General features: G+C 47.4%; 1 protein-coding gene across 2 annotated transcripts in view; it reads left to right on the plus strand.

Annotated features, from left to right (window-relative positions):
- CDC42EP1 (CDC42 effector protein 1) overlaps positions 1–23,260 on the plus strand; it is a 258,720-nt gene extending 235,460 nt beyond the window's left edge. The window contains exons 1-3 of one of the 2 annotated variants that reach the window (XM_063133500.1): positions 1,777–2,050; positions 8,622–9,701; positions 16,612–23,260. In XM_063133500.1, coding sequence (XP_062989570.1) covers positions 9,284–9,701; positions 16,612–17,489 — 1,296 coding nt within the window. In that variant the 5' untranslated portion in view covers positions 1,777–2,050; positions 8,622–9,283 and the 3' untranslated portion in view covers positions 17,490–23,260. Of the gene's footprint in view, positions 1–1,776; positions 2,051–8,621; positions 9,702–16,611 lie in introns of those variants that run through there. The other variant, XM_063133501.1, reaches the window with a different exon arrangement.
- The last annotated feature ends 1,019 nt before the right edge of the window (positions 23,261–24,279 follow it).

Raw genomic sequence — 24,279 nt, forward strand, 5'->3', positions numbered from 1 at the left:
AAGTCTGTCCCCTCCAGAATATCATCCATCCATCTTGCCCTTGGTCGGCCCCTCTTCCTTTTGCCTTCCACTTTCCCTAGCATCAGCCTCTTCTCCAGGGTCTCCTGTCTTCTCATTATGTGGCCAAAGTATTTCAGTTTTGCCTTTAATACCATTCCCTCAAGTGAGCAGTCTGGCTTTATTTCCTGGAGTATGGACTGGTTGGATCTTCTTGCAGTCCAAGGCACTCTCAGAATTTTCCTCCAACACCACAGTTCAAAAGCATCTATCTTCCTTCGCTCAGCTTTCCTTATGGTCCAGCTCTCGCAGCCATAGGTTACTACGGGGAATACCATTGCTTTAACTATGCGGACCTTTGTTGTCAGTGTGGTGTCTCTGCTCTTAACTATTTTATCAAGATTTGTCATTGCTCTCCTCCCAAGAAGTAAACTTCTTCTGATTTCCTGGCTGCAGTCAGCATCTGCAGTAATCTTTGCACCCAGAAATACAAAGTCTGTCACTGCCTCCACGTTTTCTCCCTCTATTTGCCAGTTATCAATCAAGCTGGTTGCCAGTCCCATATAAATAGTGAAAATGGTGTCTGTCTTGGAACTATAAGCAAAATAAATAAATGGATGAATATTCATAGCAGAAGCTGATGCATGTTTAAGGGAAGGGGTGTAGCTGGGTGGCAGAGCGTTTGCTTTGCATGCAGATCTCAGGCTCAGTCCCCAGCGTCTCCAGGTATAGGGCTGGAAACCTCCTGCGTGAAATCGTTGCCAAGCCGTGTCGACAGCACTGGACTAGACGGACCACCTCAGCATCAGGCAGCTCCCTATGCGCGTATGTACTTGGAATTTCAGTTCCACTGCGTTCAACTTGGCTGACTCTCAGGTAAGTGCCCCTAGAATTGCACTGTGGCAACCGGAGCTTTGATTTATGTAAATAGCAGAAGCAGGGAGCAAAGATTGGTTCTGATTGGTTCTAGCTCAGCCTATAAGTCCATCAATGGAATAATAATAATAATAATAATAATAATAATAATAATAATAACAACAACAACAACAACAACAACAACAACAACCCTTATTTGTGGCTTTGTTTTAAACGCTTCACATTTTAAAATCTGCTCACTGTTTAAATCTATACATTTCAAGATTTTAAATCTATAAATTTATAAATTGGATGCGCTACTGGCGGGTCATTCGTTTTGTTTTGCTCCATGCGCATCGCGTCGCCTGCATATCGGTTGATTGGGAGCAAAGACCCCTTTACTCTCCTTCCCCCACTCCGGATTGGGGCGGGGGCGATTTAGGCTGCAATCCTGTCCTCGCATATCTTCTCCATAGGATCATCGCACGGTCCCACTTGCAGTACGCCGTGCGCGCAATTGCTAAGAACGTGTGTATGTAATGTGCACTTGGTCGTTGGGTGTCAACCCAAAGCTAATATACCCCCCACCCTCAAACCAAAAGAAATCGTTTGCTAGAGGGAGCGGGAAGAAAAGCCAGATGGCAAAGACTGAGAAGGCCCGCCCGCCCATTCCTCTTGAGGAGGGGAAATATTCAAATTCCCAGGTCTCTCGTTTGGAAAGACCGGGGGGGGGGGGGAGCGAGCGAGTGAAAAGGACCGAGGGATCTGGAGTTTCTGACTTTCCCTCTGCCGGACTTTTGAAATCGATGCAGCCCTCTCCGGACTTCATTCTCTGAGTCGGCTTAGGATTGGTCAGTCGCGGCTGAAACTCCACCCACTACTCGCCACATCCCTCCTTTGCCTCCTTCGCTCTCGCTGCACGGCTTCATGCCCGCGCCGAAGGGACAGCGACTGGAAAGAGAACGGTTGGAGGGTCTAACGTCATTGGCATCCCTCCCCTTCCCCACACGCAAGAAGCCCCCCAGGCTGTGGGGGTCAAAAGGACCCTAGGAGGAAGGCCCGTCTCCCCTGGAGGTAGTTTTGCCAGCAACTCTTCTTGGGGGAGCGGAAAAAAGAAAAGAAAAGCAAGCTTCTTAGAAAGACCAGAAAGGTGATCCTTCCCCCACCCCCACCCCCCCGCCTCGTTCTTCAAGAAAAGGTAAAGTCCAAAAGTTTTCACTTTTGTATGCATGTCAAGGCTCACTGAAGGGGCGATGAAGAAAATGTGAAGGAGAGGAGGAGGAGGAGGAATAGAAAAGAGGATGGCAGAGAGAAACTTATTGGAGGAAGAAGTAAATGTAAAACAAGCAGGCAGGAGGGGTGACAAGAACTGGCATTTGGGGAGAACAGGGTGCAAGTTCAGTGAGGAAGGAGAAGGCATGACAGGAGATGAGTAAATCCCTGTAGGGGAGTTAGAGGGGGAAGAGCAAGGGATGAAGGAAGGTGCTGAGAGGGGAGAAGTGATCGCAGGCGCGTCAAGAGAGAAGAGGGGGGAAGGAGAAAGTGTTGAAATGGAGGTTAAGGGGTGGGGATGGCAGGGCTGGGGGTAAAAGTTGTTGGGATCTTGTGCGTTGCTTTCAAGGGCAAGGACTACTTGCTTTTTTCAGGCAGGAATAGGAATTGCTTTTAGGAGGGGAGGTGAAATGTGTGTGAAGGGAACTTAAAGTGTACATTGACATTTAAGAGCCTGGCTAACTTTTTCTGGGGGGTGGGGGACAACCCATATCCTCCTTGTGTGTGCATGCGTGGATGTGTGTATATATGAATGACTCATTTTTCGACCAAAGCTTGGGAAGTTGACCTACCATCAAAGAAGGCAAAAATGGACTGTCTCCCTGCAGGAGGACTTCCAGGCCTTTGCTAGTAACAGTTCCAGATGTCTTACTGGTGAAAATGGGGGAAAGGAAGAACACTTTTTCATGGAACCGTCCAGATTTCCACTCAAAACTGTAACTCAACAGTCCTAGTTCTGTTCTCAAGCCACCCTGGGTTATCTCTTTCTGGTTTTGGTGTTCCTGCTTTTTAGGGAGCCTGACTTTAGATTCTAGTGGTCCCAGCTAAGAAGGCACTTTGGTCCTGGGGGTGAGGGGATATGCAGGGTCTGTAATGACTTGCCAGATCAAAATTTGAAAAAAAACAACATTCTGGTGCCACTAATATGATACATTGATTAAGTTCTGTGTATAATTGACTGGACTACCACAAGCCAGGAATAAGGACCATCATACAGCCCTAATGAAGGAACTGAAGAAGGTAAAGAGTGGGGTAATTTTCTGGATTCAACTCTTTTCTTTCTTTGAGGTTCTTTGAACAGGCAGGATTGGGGTGAAGGAAAGCTGGATGTTCAAGAGATGCTAGAAAAGAAGGGGAATGTGCCTAGAACAGAGGTGGGCACGTTGTGGCCCTCCAGATGTTTTGGCTTACAATTCTCATCAGCCCTCACCATTGGCTATGTTGTCTGGGGCTGATGGGAGTTGTAAACCAAAACATCTGGAAGGCCACAACTTGCCCACCCCTGACCTAGAGCCTATAGCAGCCTGGGACCCTCCAGATGTGTGGAGCTAAAAAAAAAAAAACCATCTCCAGACAGCATGCTGAGGATCCTGCCACCCCCACCGAATCCAACACATCTGGAGAGAACAGCCCCTAGGACGGGCTGTCCAGCAATGGCTGCCATCCTGTGCACACACATATTTGGGTGTAGGCAACATTGAACTCAGTAGGACCAAGTAAACATGCTTAGGATTCCACTGCACATGTGACAGATGAATAGATAGCCAGGCGGACCGAGGATCAGAACAAAAGCCATTGTTCCTGTGCTGACCAGACAGTCACGAGAGCTTTCCTTAAACAAAGGAATCACTGGACGTGGCCTATGAATTCAAGTGAGTGGGAACGATTTCGCTGCTGCTGCTGCTGCTGCTGCTTCTGGGCAGCATGGTTTGGTAGAATTTCAGTAACAGCAGCAGCAGCCGCCTAAGCTGGTTGGCCGGGGGAAGAAGGAAAGACGGAACCAAGCCAAAGATGGCAGATAAGGCGTCCCATGAAGCCTGTGGCACACTGCGGTTTTGTTAAAGCCTCAGGCCTTCTGTAGGGAAGGGAAGGACTTGCTCTTGGCAACCTGGGCAGCAAGTACTAAAGGGAATACTGTTTTGGCTTTGGGCTCATTTTATTAGTCAGGGATTGGGTGGCAGTGGAGAGAAAAGTCTGTGCCAACCAAAGAAGAGTTCCCAGCTGTAGCCAGGATGTGTTCTAGTAGTACCTTTTCTGTTCTCCCTTTTCCTCCTCCATCTTAATACCACTGTGGACCTCAATGAGAGATGGAAATTTGGCAAGGGAAGCTGGATTTGGAAAGTAGGGAAAGCAAAGGACACCGACACCGACACCAACACCAACACCACCATCATCTATTGTTTATACAAACTGCCTAAAATATTCTGGGCATTGTACATGAATAAATGTAATAGGTCCTTGCCCTCAAGTTCATAGCCTAAAACAGCCTTCCCCAGCCTGGAGTCCTCCAGAAGTTTAGACTACAATTCCCATAAGCCCCAAATCCAACACATCTGGAGGACACCAGTTGGGGAAGGCTGATATAAAACAAATGAGACAATCATATAAGGGAGAAAGGGGTTGGCGCTTGTACCTTCTCCCTGACCTTGCAGTGGTAGAGATACCATATGAAGCTCTGTAGCTTGCAGTCTAAACAACTGCAACATTTTTTTCAGCTTCCCACAAAAGCTGCCATTTTGCCCTGGTCTCTAAGAGTTATAAAATGGCATATATGCAAACTTGGGTAGATTTATTTAGAGTTGTCCATTGTCTGCCCTTGAAAATGACACAATGAAAAAGCTAAATGGGTGGCTTTAAATTGACTGGTTGCGAAACAGCTGGACAGAACTTCTGTACTTTTGTTTGTGAGAGAATTTCAGTTAGTGCAACTTTCCTCAGTCCTGCCACACTGTGACAGGACAAGCTGCAAACGTGACTTCTTTTTTTACACAGGGATCAAAGTTACAGGAGTCCTGTTCTCTCTTGCGTCTGGTCACCACTTAGGGGACTACCTTAACTGTCATATCCTTTTCTATCTTTTTAAATGGCACATGTTGGCATCGACTTCCCAAGTCTGCTCCGGGTTTGCAGAGAGAAGGACCTAGCTGGGGTGAGCAACTTATGCCTCTCCAGATATTCTGGCCTAGAGCTTCCATGATTCCTCACCATTGGCTAAACTGTCTAGGGCTGATGGGAGTTGAAAGCCAAAACATCTGGAAGGCCTCAACTTGCCCATCCCTGCTCTAAAGGAACCAGGGCCTAAAAATACACCTCTCTCTGCCTGCTCTTTTCAGGCACTGTAACCTACTGAAGGCTCTAGATCAGGGGTGAACAACCCTGCAGCCCGTATGCTGCATACAGCAGGGAATAATGGAAGAGAGAAGGAGGTGTGAATGAGAGATAAATGGGTTATGGACTTCAACTCCCAGAAGCCCCAGCCAGCATGGCCAATAGTTAGGAATGCTGGGAGTTGAAGTCCAAAACATCTGGCGATGTACTTTCTGCCCACCTCTGCTCTAGACAATGGAGAATCTCTCTGTAGTATATGGAGATGAGTAGACTAAAAGAAATATGGTTTTACATTAGGGTTGCCACCTTCGTTTCTGGCAGGACTCCTGTGCCTTTAACAAGCTGCATAACAACCAGAGTCCAGCCAAAGGTTTTCCCAGCCTGAAGAAAGCCATGGGGAAAGGGTAGGGCTGTTGAATTACTGCTTGTGATGCTGCTGTTAAATGGGCAAGAGCACTGTTAGGGGGTGGGGGGAAGGTGGTAACCCGTATTTACAGGGCATATATGTTAGGGCTTCTGTGCCTTTAAAAGCTGGATCATGGGCAGAATTCAACAGGTGAGTCTTTCTCTACCATTGGCACAAGTCCCCCACCCCTGATGTAGGAGCAGGATGCAGCACTATTGACATGGAATGGAACTAGCACGTATGAAGCACGCCTGGTTGTGGAAGAGTTGGTATTTTGGAAGGCCCTTTGAATGATATGTCCATTGTGGCTTTCCCTTCCTCCATCAGGATGGGTCACCAGCAATCCAATGTCCTTCTGGGTTCAGAGCAGGGCCATTGGCTGTCCAAGGAATGGAGGACAGAGGGCAACTGTGCGCCCCCACCCCACCCACCCCGCCCACACACCTTCTTGAAAAGAAAAGAAAAGAAAAGAAAAGAAAAGAAAAGAAAAGAAAAAACAATCAACATATGTCAGCTTCTAACTGGAACAGATGAAAAGTTTTGTTTTTTTTAATCTTGTGTTTGCCAGCTTCTAACACTAGGAGATAAGAAGTTTTTTTAAAAAATCTTTTCTTTGCCAGCTTCTAACAGTAGGAGATAAGGGGAGCCCTGGGTGAGTAAACAAAGCCGGGACACGGAAAGACACGTGGTGTGGGACTGGCACAGAACACAGCAATGGGGCAATCTTGCTATGCCATTTTAGCCTGCCCTGGCATCTGCGCCTTCCCAAGGTGATCCACAAAATGGAGAACAAACAGAGATGAGGGATTGGTGGCGTGGAGATTTCGAACAGACTATGGGCAGGGCTGGGACAGGGAAATGAAATCTCAGTCTGAGAAATGGGTATAAGAGCCTTTCTCTGAGGCGATGAATGGAAATGAAAGTTTGTACTGAAATCTGGCAACGTTTCATGGGTTCATTGCACAGAACAAATTGCACATGGTTTGTATAGATTTTCCTCCACATAAGCCTTGTCCATGTAGGAATGCTGTCACATTTGAAGCAGGCCAACTTAGGCATGTGTAGGCCAATGTGGTACATTTTAAATATTTTGGGCTACAATCCCCATCATCTCTGTCCATTGGCTGTGCTGACTAGGGCTGATGGAAGTTGTATTCCACAGCAGTGAAAGACACCATGTTGGGAGTGGCTATGTGCCTTTCAAATGTTTTGGACTACAGCCCCATCACCCCTGACCGTTGGCCATGCTGGCTAGGGCTGATGGCTGTCGAAGTCCAAAATACCTGGAGAGCACCAGGTTGGAGAAGGCTCCTGCACACTAACAAAGAGTCCTACTGTCAGGAAAAGAGAAGCTCACCTGTGTGAACTAAACCTCTATAGTTTAGGCTTCAGGCCTAAGCCTATTAGTGCTAGGACTGCCATTTTTTTCAAACCCAAGGAACAAAGAATGGATTCAGTGTCCAGTTTAATCCACATGCACAATTGCCCTTTGCCTAGTAGTAAGCTACATTAAAAACCCTCAGCCAAGTGGCAATCTCTGATCCCTCTCCAACAAGTAGTGATGCTTTTTAAAGAATTGCTCAGGTGGGAACCATTGATTCACCACCACCATCCAAGGAGCACAGAGTCAGATCTTAAATACTGTGGGAGCAAATAGGGTGACCAACTGTCAGGATTTCCCTGGATTTGTCCTGTTTTTTTTTTAATCTATCCTTGGTGTCAGGGATATTTTCTGTAATTTCTTATAATGTCCTGGAATGACACACTTTCCCCTTTAAGGCCGCCATTAGCATGACAGTGGGGGGAATGATGGAGGTGCATCATTCCCCCCCCCACACACACACACACTGCTCCAATGAGGAAAGTGTGTCATTCCCGAACATTATAGAAAAGGCCCCAATTGGAGCACCAGGGAAGGGGAAATAACACGCTTTCCCTTCCTCCACTCCAATTGGACCATTTAAAGTGGGGGGGGGGCGTAATAATCTGCTTTCCGGAGGCTCGGAAAATCTGCTTTCCCACCCATCCCCACTGGTGTCTTCTTTTTTGGTTTCTTAAATATCCTCACCCTAGGAGTGAATGAACCCATAAGGACATCTCTACTCCCAGAGGAATCAGAAATATATAGGAAGTTTTCCCCCACCCCCAAAAGAAAGCTCAATGTGTCATTGGGAGACCACACAAACAACACATTGCTGGCCACATTATTATTTACTTACTTATTACATTTTATATCCTGCCTTTCTTATGCCCACCTCCTGTGCAAATCAAGGGCATACATGGCTATGGAAGGTGAGAAACATTTATATGGTGCATCCAATATAGATATTTCTGTGTCTGTGTCTTTGAGAGCACCACTAAGTGCTCCTTCTTTCTGAACAGCACCATTGCATAGATCACCCTTCCTCAACCTGGTGCCCTCCAGGATCTCTTAAGACTCCCAACTCCCATCATCCCCACCCAGCATGGCCATTGCTCAGGGATTATGGGAGTTGAAGTCCAAAACATCTGGAGGGCACCAGGTTGTGTGAGGCTTAAGTCTATCCCTAATGTAGGGCGTACAGATATAGAGGTACAGAGAAATCAAACCTCTTTGCCGCCATATCCCATTTCAGCTGGTCTTAAAGGCTGTCCTGGCCTACGTTAGCAGAGGGCAGGTAAGGAAGAAAATCTTTTCTGTCTATAGACTGGAAGGGCTTGCATCTTCTCCAGAGCTGGTGGACCAACAGTATTGCATTTGATGTAGCCCTTCTATGTAACAAATAGAAAACCTCACCCATCTCTGCCACCTGGTGGCAGGACACAAGAAGGAGTCCTGTTTAATGAACCATGTAACCTTGGCTCAGCATAATGCACAAAAGCCAATGTGCTTCTGCTGCAGGTCGGCAACAGGCACAAGAAGGCTTGTCTCGCTACCGAAGTGTCACCTTCAGACTGTCTCGGCTCAGGGGCCTCACCTTTCTTTTCCGTTTGTCTTTTCCAGAACACCTTATGGCAGGAATCCAGGATCAAGACATCTGACCTGAGTCTCCCACCCTGGGTCTTGCGCCCCCCCCCCCCATCTGTTAGCCTGCTCTCACATAAGTGAGAGGTGGAATGAGAGAGGGTGGGGTGAAGAAGAGAGAGAGAGAGAGACGGCGGAAGAAGAGCCAGCGGGATTAACATTAATCCTCCAGCTTTGCTCACTTCCAGCCAGACAAGAGCAGCCACCGGTCTAAGAACAGACTCCTTGGACACTGCTTCACCCCCTGCCCAAGGAGGGGAACCAAGAATCCCATCGACACTCATCCCCTCTCTGCATTCCTGAAGGCTCAGACCTGCACAAAACCAATTGCCTGGGTGTCTTCATGAAAGCTGCAACGGGGCACTACCGAAGGGGAGCAGGGGGACGGGTGGAGGTTAGATACCCCCTCCCTGCAGGAAACCCAGAAGTTCCTTGGCAGCTTGGTCTTGATTCGTTAAGTAGCCCAGCAAGAAAGAGGGCACAAGGGAGAAAGCAAAGCAAACGCGATGGGGGATCCTGGAGTGTGACCAATCAGTGAGACAAACAGAGTCACAGATATACACCTCCAGAGTGGAGCCCACCTCTTCCAAAGGAGCCATCCCTGAATTTCCAAGACAGGGTTCCACTCAGCAGGCTAGGAGATGAGTCTTGGAAAGCTACCAGTGATTGGTTGGGTGTCCAGCTCCCACAGCAAGCGCCGCCTCAAAACAGAGCTGACGCCGGACATGATCAGCCCGCCTCTGGGGGACTTTCGCCACACCATGCACGTGGGGCGTGGCGGCGATGCCTTTGGGGACACCTCCTTCCTCAGGAACTATGGTGGAGAGGAAGCCAAGCCGGACAACTTCTTTCTTCGGACACTGCGACATGTGAGGAGGAGCCCGCTAAGGAACCGAGGCAACCGGAGCAAGGAGGAGGCCTCACCGCTGCCTCCGGCCATCTCGCCCATCATCAAGAACGCAGTGTCTCTGCCCCAGCTCAACGAGGCCGGCTACGGGAGAGATGGTTTAGGCGTCACATTTGCCTTCAAGAGCACCCCCAACAGCTTCTCTGACTACGGTAGGTGGCTTTGGGGGAAGGTGGTCTGGGCGGAATGGGTGACCTTGCTCCAGACTTTCCCTTTTTCTGTGCCAGTTTCCTTAGGTGTGCGGTGGAAACATTCAGAAACACACACAAACACCTTTTTAAAAAAATACATTTGAGAGTTTGGCCTATTTAGAACTGATAAGCGCCATGTATATTTAAGGCAGGGCTGGAGGACTTCAGGCATGGAAACAAAATCCAGCCCTCCTCCAGCCTGAATCTGGGACTCTGAGGTTCCCTGAGATGGCCATGCCCACTTCACCTCAACGTCTATCATTTGGTGGTTTCCCATCTATTGTGCAGGTTTTTTTCGCCATTTAAAAAGTTTTAATTGTTTTTCCTAAGGCTTAGTTGCTGGCAGTAAGAGCTTTAAGCTAAAATATGTTGATATTTCTGGGGTTTGGCCCTGGGCACCACTGGAATATGGACCTCAAATTCTCCAAAACTGAAAACTGCTCTCAGCCTGAAAGCACTTTTTCTCCCATCCCCCGCCCCACTTAAAGGGCATCTCTGTGAACTTGACCGGTTCTCCACTACACTTTCTATGAACCTTTGCTCTACCTAGTCTTTTTGCTTAGAGCTTCTCTACACGAGTAATTTATTGCACACTTGTGAATGGTCACTCAGTGAAAGTTTATGGGCCCTTTTCATGACGTCATCAACCTCCGATGCCTCTCCCACAGTTTTCAACCGGGAAGCTGCCATTTTATAAAACCCTGAAAATGCTATAATAAATTGAAATCATGCAATAAACCAGTACCATCTTCTGGCAGTATAAATGAAACATATGGGAAGGAACCGACAAAACTAGCGGGTGAGGGGAGCCCATGTATTGTCCTGATGGTTAAACCCATGAAGACTCTGGAAGACAAAGCCCCAGTAAGACTGTGGGATTTTTGTTAAATATGGAAATGCCCTTAGTTTTCCATTTTCTACTTACAGCACAATCCTACAACTGTGCTGCCAAATCAGTTCTTTGGAGGGGGAGCATTGCCTCCCAAGTCATTGCAGTGTCCTATAAACCAGGGATGGTTAGAAGGTAGATCCGAATCTAGTGATAGATCTCTGGCAGTAGATTGGCAAGGATTTCTGACTCCCAGTGGTTCAGCAGCAGCAGCAGCAGCAAAATGACTTCCCTCCCTAAATTATGCTGCCAAACTGAAGAAAGCTTGCAGGGAATGAACCAGGAGTTGCTTTTAGTGTGGCAGGACTGTGAGTGCCATTCAGGTCCGCAACTGAAATGTCTAGGCTCAGAATTCTTGCAAGCTTGAAATCTGACCAGCCCTGCTATAAACAACATTAAATGACAGCCTTGCAGAGTTGTTCCTGGTCCATTGCAGGCAAATATGGCTGTGCATGTGTTTAGGTCTGGAAGGTCTTTTAATAGAGTAAAAAAGAAAGACTGTGAAAATTGAAGATTTCTGGCTGGGATGTAGCTCTCCATGGCTCTCCGAATGCTTTCAGATATCCTTACTTTGCCTCTCAGCCAAGAAGTGGTAGCAAAGCATCTAAAGATGCTTTTTAGATCACATCCACTTTTTTGGCATTGGCTCTTCCAATAGGCTTCCTCTGGTTTACGAGCGGAGCGGTGATATTTCTGCCAAGTCATACGATCCCAGAATGCACTTGGCATTCTTAAAGAAGAGGCCAGAAATAGCTACATCCATTTTCTGGTCTACTCAGTTCTCCACCGAGGGTTTGAAAGACTGGTGATGGGAAGTGTGGTTTAGGAAAAAGAAAAGGAAGGGGCAGGGTGAGTCTTCCATTGGAAACATGCATACTGTCGGTGAGTACAACCAGACGGAAGAAAGTATAGCAAAGAGCCCGGCTATTGCAGGAATGGCTGATAGCGACAAAGGCATCTTATTTTTCTCAGAGTAAGCACTGGGTCAAGGCAGTCTTCCCCAAGCTGGTAGCCTCCAGGTGTGTTGGCCTACAACTTCCATCATTCCCAGCCATGGGGATGGTGGGCATTGTAGTCCAACATATCTGAAGGCTGGCATAGGGTCTCACATATTACATGTGCCCATTCTCTCTCATTAGGCAGTGTAGCTCCACTCTCCTGACTTACCTGCTTGCTTACTATGTTTTCACACTTATCTACCTGCTTCAATGAAGCTATGCTGGCTAGGGTTGATGGCAGTTCTAGGCCAAAAATCTGGAAGGCTACAAGTTGCCCACCCCTGCTTTAGATCAAAGTGCTACCTAACTATTTGTAGTTTTTCACTTGGATGTCTTAAAATAGGTTACTCTGGCAAATAGGCAAGATAAGCTTTGCAAGAGTGGAATTGTTAGAAATTAAGAGCAAAAAAAATTAAGGGAGCAAGATCAGCTTTGCAGAGGTCATGTGCAAGTAAAAATAGATTAAAATGTAAAAGCCTAGCAGAAGAGCAGTGCGGTGGAGGGTCATAATCTGTTGCTCACCTTTAAATGATACCAATATGAAGTGTTCTAACAAACACTTTTCAAATGTTACAGTGAATGTGCAAAGAGAGGGAGGAAAGTTCATGCTACTGTCTTTATTCTACCCTTTCCATATGTTCAATGTAACTTGTGAAAAAGCCTACATGTATACAAACTATACCCCCGGAAAGGACAGTACCCCCGCCCCAATTAACATACATGTGTACAGACTGAACGTGTGTATGTTCTTTCCTGAAGGTCCTATTGTTTTCATTTCTAAAACGTATTTGACTTGTAGTCTCAATGAAGGAATCAAAATAGATGGTTGGTTTTTTTATTAATCTCATGGAAGGAAACCATTTTAGGAGCCATTTTGGCTGAAAAGAGGAGTAAACATGCCTTAAATAAATAAAGGGTCATCATACTTAAAGCAGAAATCAATGGGACCTATTTATTTATTTTAGGTATTTCTAGATCGCCCATCCACTCAATGAGCACTCAAGGCGACCTACAATAAAACCAGAAATACAACAAAATGCAATAGGCAGTATCCGTTGTGCTCTGCTCCACTTGCCCAATGGCAGTTCTAAAAACAATCCAAGATGAGTGGAATTGCTAGTTTCAAGAACACAGCCGGTCTGTGGAGCTTGCAGAACGAAGCTTTGTTGACTTGCCCCGATCCAGAAGCAAGCGTTTCCGCTTGTTTATGGGGTTGCTTGCCACAACAGATCAAGTGGAAGCACAGTGCCTATGCTTGGATACTGCCCAACAACTCCAAAGAAAACTAAAACAAGACTGATAGAATACATACATTGCAATAGAACGGCAATAGAATAAAATAGGTTTTATCTCAATGGGTCTACTCTAAGCATGACTAAGTCTGCATCCAGCCCAATATATATGATGAAAATTGGCCTAAATTTTACTGGCAATACTTTCTCTGTGAATTAGGGGTTGACGAGCGCAGCAGGAGAGGCATTACGGGACTGCAGTCCTACACACAGTTATTTGGAGGGGGGGTACATTTATTTATTTATTACATTTTTATACCGCCCAATAGCCGAAGCTCTCTGGGCGGTTCACATCTTAACGAACAAATGCAGTGGGAGCAAACATACCTAGGATCAGGTTGGAAATCTGTCACCTGGTTTGTCAAACATTGGCAGATATATATTCATATATATTGGCATTTTAAAAAGGGTGGGGAGGGGAGTCTTTTCCAGAAGTATTGGCAATGCCTGTGTATTTGCCTTGAGCTGGGGTGTTTCTTTCGGGCACTAAATGCCAAACAAGCAGCTATTAGGAACGAGGGCTGTGTGTATTGAGGAAGGAATATGCGGAATATTTATCAGAGGACAACGGAAGAAAGGGTGATACAAGAGAAAGGGTGGCAGTAACATGGGCAGGAGGGGAGCACAGACCAAAATGGGGCAGACCTGCTCCAATGCCTAGGCCAGGCTTCCCAGGAATGATGGGAGTTGTAATCCAACACCTCGCAGGGCAACAGGTTGGGGAAGGTTGCCTTAAGGCTAAATGTTGGTCCATTTATTGCTTGATCCTTCTTAAATGGAGAGTCCAGACCCTCTTATGTTCTCCGTACACATATGTGTACACACACACACACCAGTAGCCAAAACATAACAAGAGTGTCCAACCAAATTCCAATTTGAGCTGCCAACGAGGGATAGCATCCTGGCTTTCATTGCACTGAGGCCGTTTTCTCTGCCTAGAGCTTCTGCACTTGCAGGACAAAAGCGTCTCCACTGCAAGCATTTGTACTGAGACAGCACTAGGAAGGACGTGAATAACGGTCTCTGCTCTGAGCTCCTGTGACTGCAGTGCCCCTTCCCCAGCTGCCTGCCCTGTCTATCTGGCTTTGCTGGCATTTTCCTTGCCTTTCCTCAATTCAGTGACAGGGCAATGCTGCCCTCTGTTGAACACTGCGAGCCACGGAAACGTTGCAGCAGACATATTTCAAGCCTGTCCCCCGCCAGCACTTTTATTCTGTATCGTCTTTGCTTCTTTTCTTTTTCTTTTTTTGCTCAGATCAATTCTAGCATTGTGAGCAAAGCACATAAAAGAGAAGGTTGACCAGTTATTTCAATATAAACCCAGTTCCCCGTTCCCTCCAGTCAATATTGTGGTGTAATCAAGCCTGCAATTCCACGCTCATGGTATATTTGCAGAGTAACCATCCTTACAGTTTCATTGCCCAGGCCAAGCATCTCGGATGCATAATTCATTCTGCTATTCGTATAATGGGCTCTGTGGAAGAGGTGGGGGACATTCACAGAGGCTAGTAGAGGGGTGCAAAACCTCAGGCCTGGGTGGGTGGGGGGGCGATCCAGTGCTCTGGGTTTCCCCAGGAGGCCCCACCCTCTGGCCCTTACTCCACCCCTTTTCTCCCAGCTGCTGATTGTTTGGTGATTTCTAGACTGTTGCTGTTTTTCCCTATTCTAAAGGTTGAAATGTCTCTCCTAAGGCTTGGTCACTGGCATTAAGGGCTTTAAGATGGCATTTTCTGTATTTTGTCCTCGGCCCCTCCCACTACTGAAATGTGCCCCCCCCCCCCGAGAACTTCTCTGAAATGGCATGTGGCCTTCTGGCTGTAAGAGAGTCTGCATCCCTGGGGCTATTGATTAAGGTGGTCAGCACATACACCGACCTTCCCCAACCTGGTGCCCTCCAGATGTGTTGGGAATACAACTCCCATCCCCCCACCCTCCCACCCAGCATAGGCATTAGCCATTGCTGGCTGAGGATGAGGAGAGTTGTAGCCCAAGGCATCTGGAGGGCACCAAGGTGGGGATGGCTGATTTACATTGAAGGTATCTTTACACCAGTGATTCCCAAACAGCATATTGGGGCAGCTTGGTGTGCCATGAGGAGAGCTGACGTGCGCCTTGAAAAGTTAAATGGCCCAGTTGAATCAGCCATCATTGGACGCCCAATGGAGGAAGCGCTGCAGCATTGAGGCCCTTCTTTCTACCAATATATGGAAGGTAACACCATCCTGAGAGGGAATAAAGACACAGCGGAATGGCCTGATGTAGCCCATGTTACAGCCAATAGATGTGGGGGAATCTAAGAAGCATTCCCATTGCCCAAGAATCACGGTGCCCCATCTCTGGGCTATGACTGATTAGACAGAGGGATGGGTAGGAAGTCAGGGGGCAATATTAGCTGGACTGTCCCACAGCCCCAAGGAAAATAGCTATTGTCCTGGGAGCTGATGGAGGTAATGTATTTTTCTGAATGTAAATTTATTTATTTATTAAAACATTTGTATCCCACCCTATATCACTAGAATCTCAGGGCGACATACAGATAAAATAAGACAAACAATATAAATATTCACAAACTTTCAGCGTGCCCCCAATTTGAATTCAAAACAACAACAGCAACGACACCATGTTGCTGCCTAGCTATCAAAAGTTTGGGAATTTCTGCCATTCAGCCTTATATTTTCTAGAAGAAGGGAAAGACAGGCAAGGAACCCAGTGCGCCATCACCATATTGAGATTATACATGTTTCCTCTACTGCATCTGGTACTGAGAAGGAAGATGGATACTGGGTTAGCTCAGGGATGAAAAATTTGCTCTCAGCACCGAGAGCTGCTCACTGGAAAAAGCTCAAAAGCCACTGAACTGGGGCTAATTTGCATATTTTAGTTGCATGCTATTAACGCAATGTGCGTGAGCGTGGCAAATGTGAATCAACATTAGCTTGACATAGTGCACTCCTTCTACAGTAGCCTTAGCCCAAAAATGCTCTCCTCTGATGCAAAGAAATCTTGGTTAAGCACTTGGAAAACACTGAAGTCTGGACTTCGAAATCAAGTCAGTTGTCACACAGAATAAACTTGGCCTTCATTTGCTTAGTTTTGACCTTTTCACCATTTTATTTTATTTTTTTGCTGTCACATTTGTGGAGATCTCTCCAACCATGAGGGACAGAGACTTTAAAAAATGAAAGCTACAGTTCGCAAGGTTCAGCTAAGGAGAATGGGCAAGGCGCACAAAAATAGCTTTGCTCTACGCATAGGACAGCTTTCCCTAATCCAGCGCCCTCGAAACATGTTGGACCACAACTCCCATCATCCCTGGCCAACATGGTTATTGGCCATGCTAGCTGGAGGAGGTGGGAATTGCCATCCTATGTGGAGCACCAGTTTGGGCAAGGCTGGCAGAAGACGACCATCACCTACACTCTTGCCTGTACTGCAAAGCAGTGGAGGCTAGCGGCTCCGATGTCCGTGGGACAGTGAATCCACTCCAGGTTTCAGTTAGAACCAGTCAGAACTCTGAAAGAGCTGTCCAAGATGCTTTGCTCCTTTAGAGTTCTGACTGGTTCTGACTGAAACCCGGTGCGGAGTCAGCACCCCACTGATGTCGGAGCCACCATCGTCCACTGCTACAAAGAGTCGGTTCTCCCATAGCATTATATGCTTTTCTCTCACTATTGGTTCTGTGGCCCTTTCAGGATTGGAGTCTGGATTCTGCACCATCCCCCGCATTCCTCGCTCGGAGAAGACTCAGGAAAGCTCCCAGCTTGCCGAATCGGCCCTGAAGCGCTCGGACTCTTTGCTGTCCTTCCGCCTTGACCTTGGCCCCTCCCTGATGAGCGAACTCCTCCACGTCATCAGCTTCTCTGGAGATGGCAGCCACAGCAACAGGGAAGAGGAGGAGCGAGAGGAAAGCCCAACCCCCACCAACAGTGACCCTCAGTCGCCTCTTCACCCAAAGACCACCTGGGCGGAGGACTCTTTACCTCACAGACCAGGGTCTCTTCAGGTAAACCGGGAAGGAAGCAAAGCTGCGGCAAGCTTTTGGGGTCACTCTGAGGCGAGTTTGCCGTTGGGACCCTCGGTGTGTACCAATGGAGATTCTCGGTCCATAGACTTGTCTCAGGAAGGGTCGCCATGTTCGAAGGAAAAGAACTCCAGGGCTGAGATGGGGGCGGTGCCAAAGGAGACCCAGTGGCAAGGGCGCCAGAATGACTGCAACATGGAAGCGCGGGAATTCAACCGAGCAGCCCAGGTTTTAGCTTGCCATTATGGCGCGAGAGGTCTGGACCGCCGCCTGCCACAGCAAGAAGAGTCAAGGAGTCAAGCCTGCTGGGAAAGCCTTGATGCCAGCACGTGGCGCTTGAAAGTAGGGGTGGCAGAGCTGCAGCAGGAACACGAGGCTGGGTGGCACCAAAGAGTGGAGGAAGAAGAGGAGGAGGAGGAAGAAGAGCAGGAGGAGGAAGAAGAGGAGGAGGAGGAGTTCTACAGAAATGGGGCAACCATTGCTAGAGAAGGGCACAGTGATTCCTTTGAATATGTTGATGAGGAAGAGGAAGACGAAGTTAAGGTTTGAATAGCCCGTCACATTCCTAGAAGACGCCAGCATTTAAGGGAACAGCGCAGCTTGCCCGCTGACAGTCTGATGGGTGTGTGGACTCGCCGAGTCAGCCTTCTTTGGAGATGGTAGGCAGGGGAAGGAGGGAGCTCATTTCTCTGCCTTGCTCTCCCCCCCTTCTCAATTTGGGAGTATAAAGAAAGGGACGGAAGAAAAGCAGAACCACACCGAGCAGGCGTCCAGCTCTTGTTGCTCTGCATTGCAGCAACTATTTAAAGGCATCAAGACGTTCACATCTTCCTTCCCCCGCATTTTGCCATGACCCCTCCAGAAAGAAATGATCCCTGAGAAAAGCCAGCGAGAACCTCCACAGTTCTGCCAAACAAATATAGGAAAGAAAGTATTACAACAAGAGCAAAAGGAGCAAACCTGAGGTCTAGGAAGAACTCACAACGTGAGGTTTGCTTCAGCCTCAATGAAACATTGTCCACCAGCTATCAGGAGATACTTCTGCCTTCTGCTTGAGGTAAAGACCAACGGGGCTGTTCTATCAGTCAGATATACTGACACCAAAGCATCCAAGATGTCCCCTTGCCCCTGCTTACAAGGAACACAAGACTTCGATTGGATCTGAAACCAACTCTTTGGTGCTCCATCCATTTCTTCATTTATTGAATCCTGGGTTAGACCAGGTCCATCTATCCTTCATTTTGCATTCTAGTGAGGAAATGTAATCCCGGTCTTCTACAAGGCATCACCCTGAGTGCATTCCAGGGGAGCCTACCTATGGTGTTGGTTTTCATCCTGTTTCCAGAGGGTTCACATGAATTCATGGTCCTCCCTCTTGTTTTGCAAAGGTGTAGGGAATAGGAATTCAGATCATTGAAATGGGAGGCAGAGGGAGAACTCTTTCCACCGCGCTGTCTGGACTTCCTAGTGCAGGCGTAGGTACCTGATTTTCTCATTTGGTTCCCAGCACTCATAGCCCGCCCAGTGCCACCCTGGTAGCTCACCCACAGGTTGCATGTACTGGGAGAAAATGAGTGGAAAATACTTCTTAAGGCAAAGCCTGATATAGCCCGTGGACCTGTCTTTCATGCATACCTTGTCCTAAAGTATATGTGGGCAAACTGTGGCCCTCAGGAGCAATACAGGTGTCCAAACTGCTCAGCTGAATGGCAGGTGGTGTGGAGCACAATGAAAATGAAGGGGGGGGAAGGTGCATGGAAATGACTCCCCACATGTGCCACCCTCCCCCAGTCATAATCACACTACACCCAGCCCTCCACTCAGCTGAATGATGTAAATGGAGGAGGGCAAGATGTGGAGAAAGACATCCCCACTGGCCGTCCTCCCTATTGAAATTGCACCTCTCCCTCCTCCGCCCCCACTGCTCAACTGATTGGTGTTGGGAAAAGCTGTTTTCCAGTGCCGATCAGCTGGGCAGCGGGGAGGCGCAATGAGATGTCAGCATGCAGGGAACGAAGGTTTAGATCTCCCTATCCCTGCATGCTGAGGGCCAAAACAGAAATTGCTTTAAATCCATATTGAGCAGCTGCGTCCTTCTTTCATTCTTACTCTAAGAGTAGGCATAGGGGCCCCCAATCCATATCGCAAAAGCTCCCTAACCCTCCTCACACCAACTAGGGTCCCAGTCCAGATCTCACATACCCCATGCCTACTCTGTTGTATAGTCTTTGAGGGACACTGCATTCCCTCAGGTTTCATGGGGGGGGGGGCTTCATTTGAAAATGCCTCCATGCAAAATTTCGTACAAGAGCAACAATTTACCACCCCAGAAAGAGAAGACTAAGGCCTAATCTACACCTGCCATTTATCTCAAGATAGTATCAAGGTCGTCCCTGACATTCAGAATTGGGCAAAAGGAGGGATACAACTAAATATAATAATAATAATTCACCTACTCCCACAGTGATCCAGGGATGACCACTCCATTTTCCCGAGATATCAGTGCCTGCTTTTCCCCATTTTTCCCCTCTCTCGGGACAATCCTGAGGTCCACGAGCAGTGTGCCCCCTCCTCCCGAGGTCGTAGCTGTTCTTTGCGAGTAGTGGGGCAAGCCCATGGGTATTGGGGGGGTGAGGGGAAGACCATTTTTGCCACATTTCGGAGGGGTCTCGGCGTCTTCCAGTGCCGAGTGTTTGTTTTTAAATCACAGCTTCATGCAGGAGCGTACCTCTGCTCTTGTGCAAGCATCTGGAGTAGTAAAAAGAAAAAGAAAACTTCACCCGGGACGGCACTCCTTTAATTCTGGGAGAAAGCTGCTGATGTCTGGCCCTGAGGGACGATCTCGGAAGCTGCAAACCCCACGATCATCCCTCCCCACTCCCCAAAGGGCTGTCCATTAGGCCTCTGTCAAGCCTTTTCTTAGAGGTGGTAAATTACTTTCATAGCAATTTTTGGTAGCGATGCTTTCAAAGACACACCTCATCTGAAACATGAAGTGGATCAATCTGAATCACCTCATTATGCACATTTTGAAGGGTCCCTCAGACAGAAAGGATGGGGGGCAGGAAGAGTGTTTTGTTTTTTAAAACAAAAAAAAAATCACAGTGACAACATGAGAATCACGCTCCTAGTCCAGCTACCCCCCCTTCCGCCACACACACACATATTTTGGGAGATACTCATACACAGCCCTCTTCCAACCCCTACCCGCCTGTCTGCATTTTTCCATGGTCAAATCACTCTGCTCTCAAGGAACTATTTAGATGAGAAACAAAAGGGATGAGGTGGTTGCCAGACAGCAAATTCTTGATATGCAGAGGACGTACCAGCCATGAGAAAGAAATCATGCCACAGCATCTAATATGGATGCCAATTGGGATCAAGATGGATTTGAGTCATCCATAGAAATTAAGCTTAAAAGGCCTAGAAATATGTATTTTGTCCCTTCTTCGTGACCTGGGTTCTACAAAATGGTTCCCAATGGTTTGTTCACTTGGGTTATGTGTATAGCTTTGAAGAACAAAGCAAAACTCCATTCAGAACGGGGTCTTGCAGCCCTTCTAAACCAACTGTTTCTATTCAGTGGGGCAGGGATAAGACAAAGGAGTCTCCTAAATCCCATAATATATACCAGGAGTGGGCAGACTTCAGGCTTGTGGGATCTATTTTCTTTTCTACTAGAATGCGTGAGGGCGCAGACTTATGCATGAGTAGACGGGAAAATGTCCTACAAAAATGTCCCTTAGTCTACCAATCAGAGCTAGGCACAAACAGCATCATCAGACAAGGGTTTTATAGCACACTCGCTACTGGCCATGCACAGATTTTCATGGGTCCTTTTAAGATGCCATCCGCCTCCCACACGTCTCCCTCTCTTTTTGCTCATTTTTCTGTCACAAAAAAAGACTCGGAAAATCTGATTTTGGGGTGTGTAATGAAACTGTGTACAGGAGAAGCAGTGCGATAAAAATGCCCACTGGGCCACATGGTCGTTGCTTGCTTCCTCTTTCTTCCCCATGTGAAGAAAGAAGGGGCTGTTTGTGCCCACTGTGGGACAGAAGCAGGAGGCAAAGTGACGGTAGGGAAAGGTGATTTCCCCCACCCCCACCGTCTGCTGATGCTCAAAATGGTGGTTTATGTTCCTTATGTTATTCCATAGCCTCCCTCACCAAGGATTTACACATATAGTGTGAACATCTGTGGAAGGAAGGCCTACTCACCTACAGCTGTACATGAATACGCCTCCCTTCTGCAGGCATTTATGCTACATGTGCAAAAACTTGGGGGTGGGGGGAAGGCCCTATAGAATGTGTGCAGTGTTGAAGGTGGGGCTTTATACAGCCTGGCCCTGCTCAAGCGTAGAGGGTAAGTCTTCCTTAAATGCTCAAATAGAGCTTGAGATGTATACAAATCTATATGTGAGTTAACAGCGATCAGGGATTCGAATACAACACTCTAAAATTCAGCAGAGCTGAACAAAAGCAGCCAAAGAGCAATCTGGTCAATTAGTAGTTCTATTTTACAGAGGAGGAACACTGAGGGTGAGAGATTAGCACAAGGCTGGCCATTGCAGAGGGTTCATTCCCTCTCTCTTGCTCTAGTTAAAGTATTGGGGCTCAGAAACCCTTAGAGCTCTGCAGCAAATCACCCAGGGACCTACCAATCCAGTCTATCTTCTGCCTGTCCCTGATATGTACACCTCCAGAAGCTCCTTTCTCTGCAATTCTGTCCAGCAAGGTGCAATACATGACAACTGCTTGTCTGTTTACTGCCAGCTATGTTCAAGAACATGAATGGGTAAAGAGCACACCATTTTCCTAAAGGCTTAGGAAGCCTGGGTGCGGGGGAGCGGATCCTTGCATAACCTCCCCTCTCCTTCCTGATGTCTCTGCTCAGCGTGGAGTATTGGGTCGCAGTGCTCAAGTGTCCCCGCATTGGCCACACAGTTTCTCTGGAATAAGCCGGTTCTCCCTGATACTCAAACAGAGAGGGTTTTTGTGGCCAGGCAGAGATGGCTGGGAGATGAGGTCACAGAGTTGTCCCTCACAGCACTCCGATTGTTTGCAAGCTGGCAGTGGCTGGAAGAAGCCCATTCCGGCAATCGCTAGCAGTGAGACCTACGTGGCAGGATTGGGAAGGGGGAAGTAGCAGGAGGACTACAATAAACAAGCACTGTGGGGGAAGGCCTAGCCGACGGCTGTTCCTGCACTGTCAGTTATAACTTGCTGACCTCAACCCACAGCCTGAGCAATATAAAGAGCTACAAACCCACTGCCTTTAAGTGACACATCTGGGGAGATTCAGCACTCCTTCGGGCCCCACGGCTGGTCATCCTGATTGCTAGGGCTGGATCCTAGGAAATGTGGGGTTAAGGGCCAAACTAGATGAGTCATTTAAATGTGTCAAGAGGAGGCTCGCTGCCTCGTACCGAGTCAGACCAGCAGTCCATTTAGCTCAGGGCTGGCTACTGAGGGTGTCCAGGTATTCAGGCAGGATACTTTCCCAGTCTTATGTGGAGAGATGCTGGGGGTTGAAGTTGGGTTGTTTTGCGTGCAAAGCAGGTATTCTACCCCTCTTGGCACCAGTGGGAACTTTCCTCCCAATAAAAAAAACAGAGGTTTGGTGGAGCATTTTTTATCAGGCCATCAGCAGGGGAAGGCAGGGTTAAATTCCCACTCCCCACCAGCTGCAATCCCAGTTTAAAAACTACAACAACAACACATGGCTAGTTGCACTTCTTTAAAGGTCCAGGTTAAACTCAAAAGCACATTTAACACCATGTCTGGGGGCTTGTCTTGAAGAGGGGAAAGCCCCAGGATGCATCTGCAGTGGCGCTAGGACATTTATATGACACAGCCACCACCATCGAGCTGTCTCAGGAGGAGGGGAAAAAACAGCAGGGAGAAGAACGGGGTGCATGGGGCGGCAGCGGCCCCTCCTTCTCCCGGTGAGGTTTGAAAACCCACATTTGTGCTCCTTGCCATGGGGATAACGCAAAGGAGCACAAATGTGTGGGTTCGAGGGCTTGCGGCACCAATGCACTGCCATCAAGACATGGCCTGGTTTGGCCTTAAAGGCAACAGGGATTGATAGCTCTGTGAAAAAACAGATACTGTAGGATTCAGAGTTTTCCCATCATTTTTCTATAGGTTTAAAAAGTGAGGGGACCCTCTTGACAAACTTGCCTCCCAGATCCTTCTGGATTATCTGATATGCTTCAGACCAAAGATCCCACTCCTCTCTCTCCTATGTATGCCTTGCACTTATTAATGTTCTCGTTATTACATGTTTTTATACATATATATCTGTATCTATACTGATTGATGATGTGATCGTTCTTTTCTTGAGATTTCAGTCTTCAAGACTTGTGCAATTAGGAGTCTAGAATGAAAGATCCTGGTTTGTAGCATCTTCCCCCATCCCAACACACTCACCCCACACCTATATATTGTGTGACTTCAGAGGTCCTCCTGCAGTTGCCTAGCAACCCAGTTTCCTCCTCCTTTCCTAGACTAGCTGGTGCACAAGGGGTTAGTAGTCCAAATAATCAAAGCAATAGAAGAAGGAAACATTCTTCATTCCTGCAGCAACACAAGATGAATTCTGCCCCGCCCCCAACTTTTCTAGCTAACCTGGTTCCCAAATATTAATACCCCCCTGAAAACCATCTTGCTCTTTCCAGTTGTCAGCCTGAGTGCTTGTTACCTTGTCTTCCTGCATAAGTGAGTTACCAAAAGAAGTAACATATTACCCATTCCACAATACTAGAGAAACAAGCATGTATGTATTGTTAATGTGCAAAGATTCAGTGCCAAAATGTGTCTAGCAGGTGTTGGTATTTTTTAAAAATATATATATACTCTAGAGTAGGCGCAGGGGGGCTGATCTGGCTTTTAAAAACCCTATACATGACCATACATGCTAGGGTTCCAATCTGGATCAGGGGGCCCTATGCCTGTTCTATGGAGTAAAAATGGGGTGGCGGAGCATAGCTGCTAGAAACATTTAAAGACATGTCTGTTTTGGCCCTCACTCCAAGACAAAGGTTGGATTCACACAACACGTTAACCCACCATGCATTATTGTGTTGCCTGAACACAGCATGTTGCAGTACATTATCCAAAGTTATTGGATTTGTCATGCGTTATTGAGTTGTCTGAATGCAGTGTGGTTTATCGTGTTGTCTGAATGCAGTGCGTTTTCCACAGGGTGGCTTGTTAGCCATGCAGTGTGATTTACAATGGCTTACTGGGGGTTGTTCCGAGTAGTTAACAAGCGACACTGCATGGTTAATGAGCAAACCTGCAGAAAACATGCTGTGTTCAGACAACACAATAAC

This window comes from Elgaria multicarinata, chromosome 9 (genome assembly GCF_023053635.1).
Source record: "Elgaria multicarinata webbii isolate HBS135686 ecotype San Diego chromosome 9, rElgMul1.1.pri, whole genome shotgun sequence".
Taxonomy (NCBI): domain Eukaryota; kingdom Metazoa; phylum Chordata; class Lepidosauria; order Squamata; family Anguidae; genus Elgaria; species Elgaria multicarinata.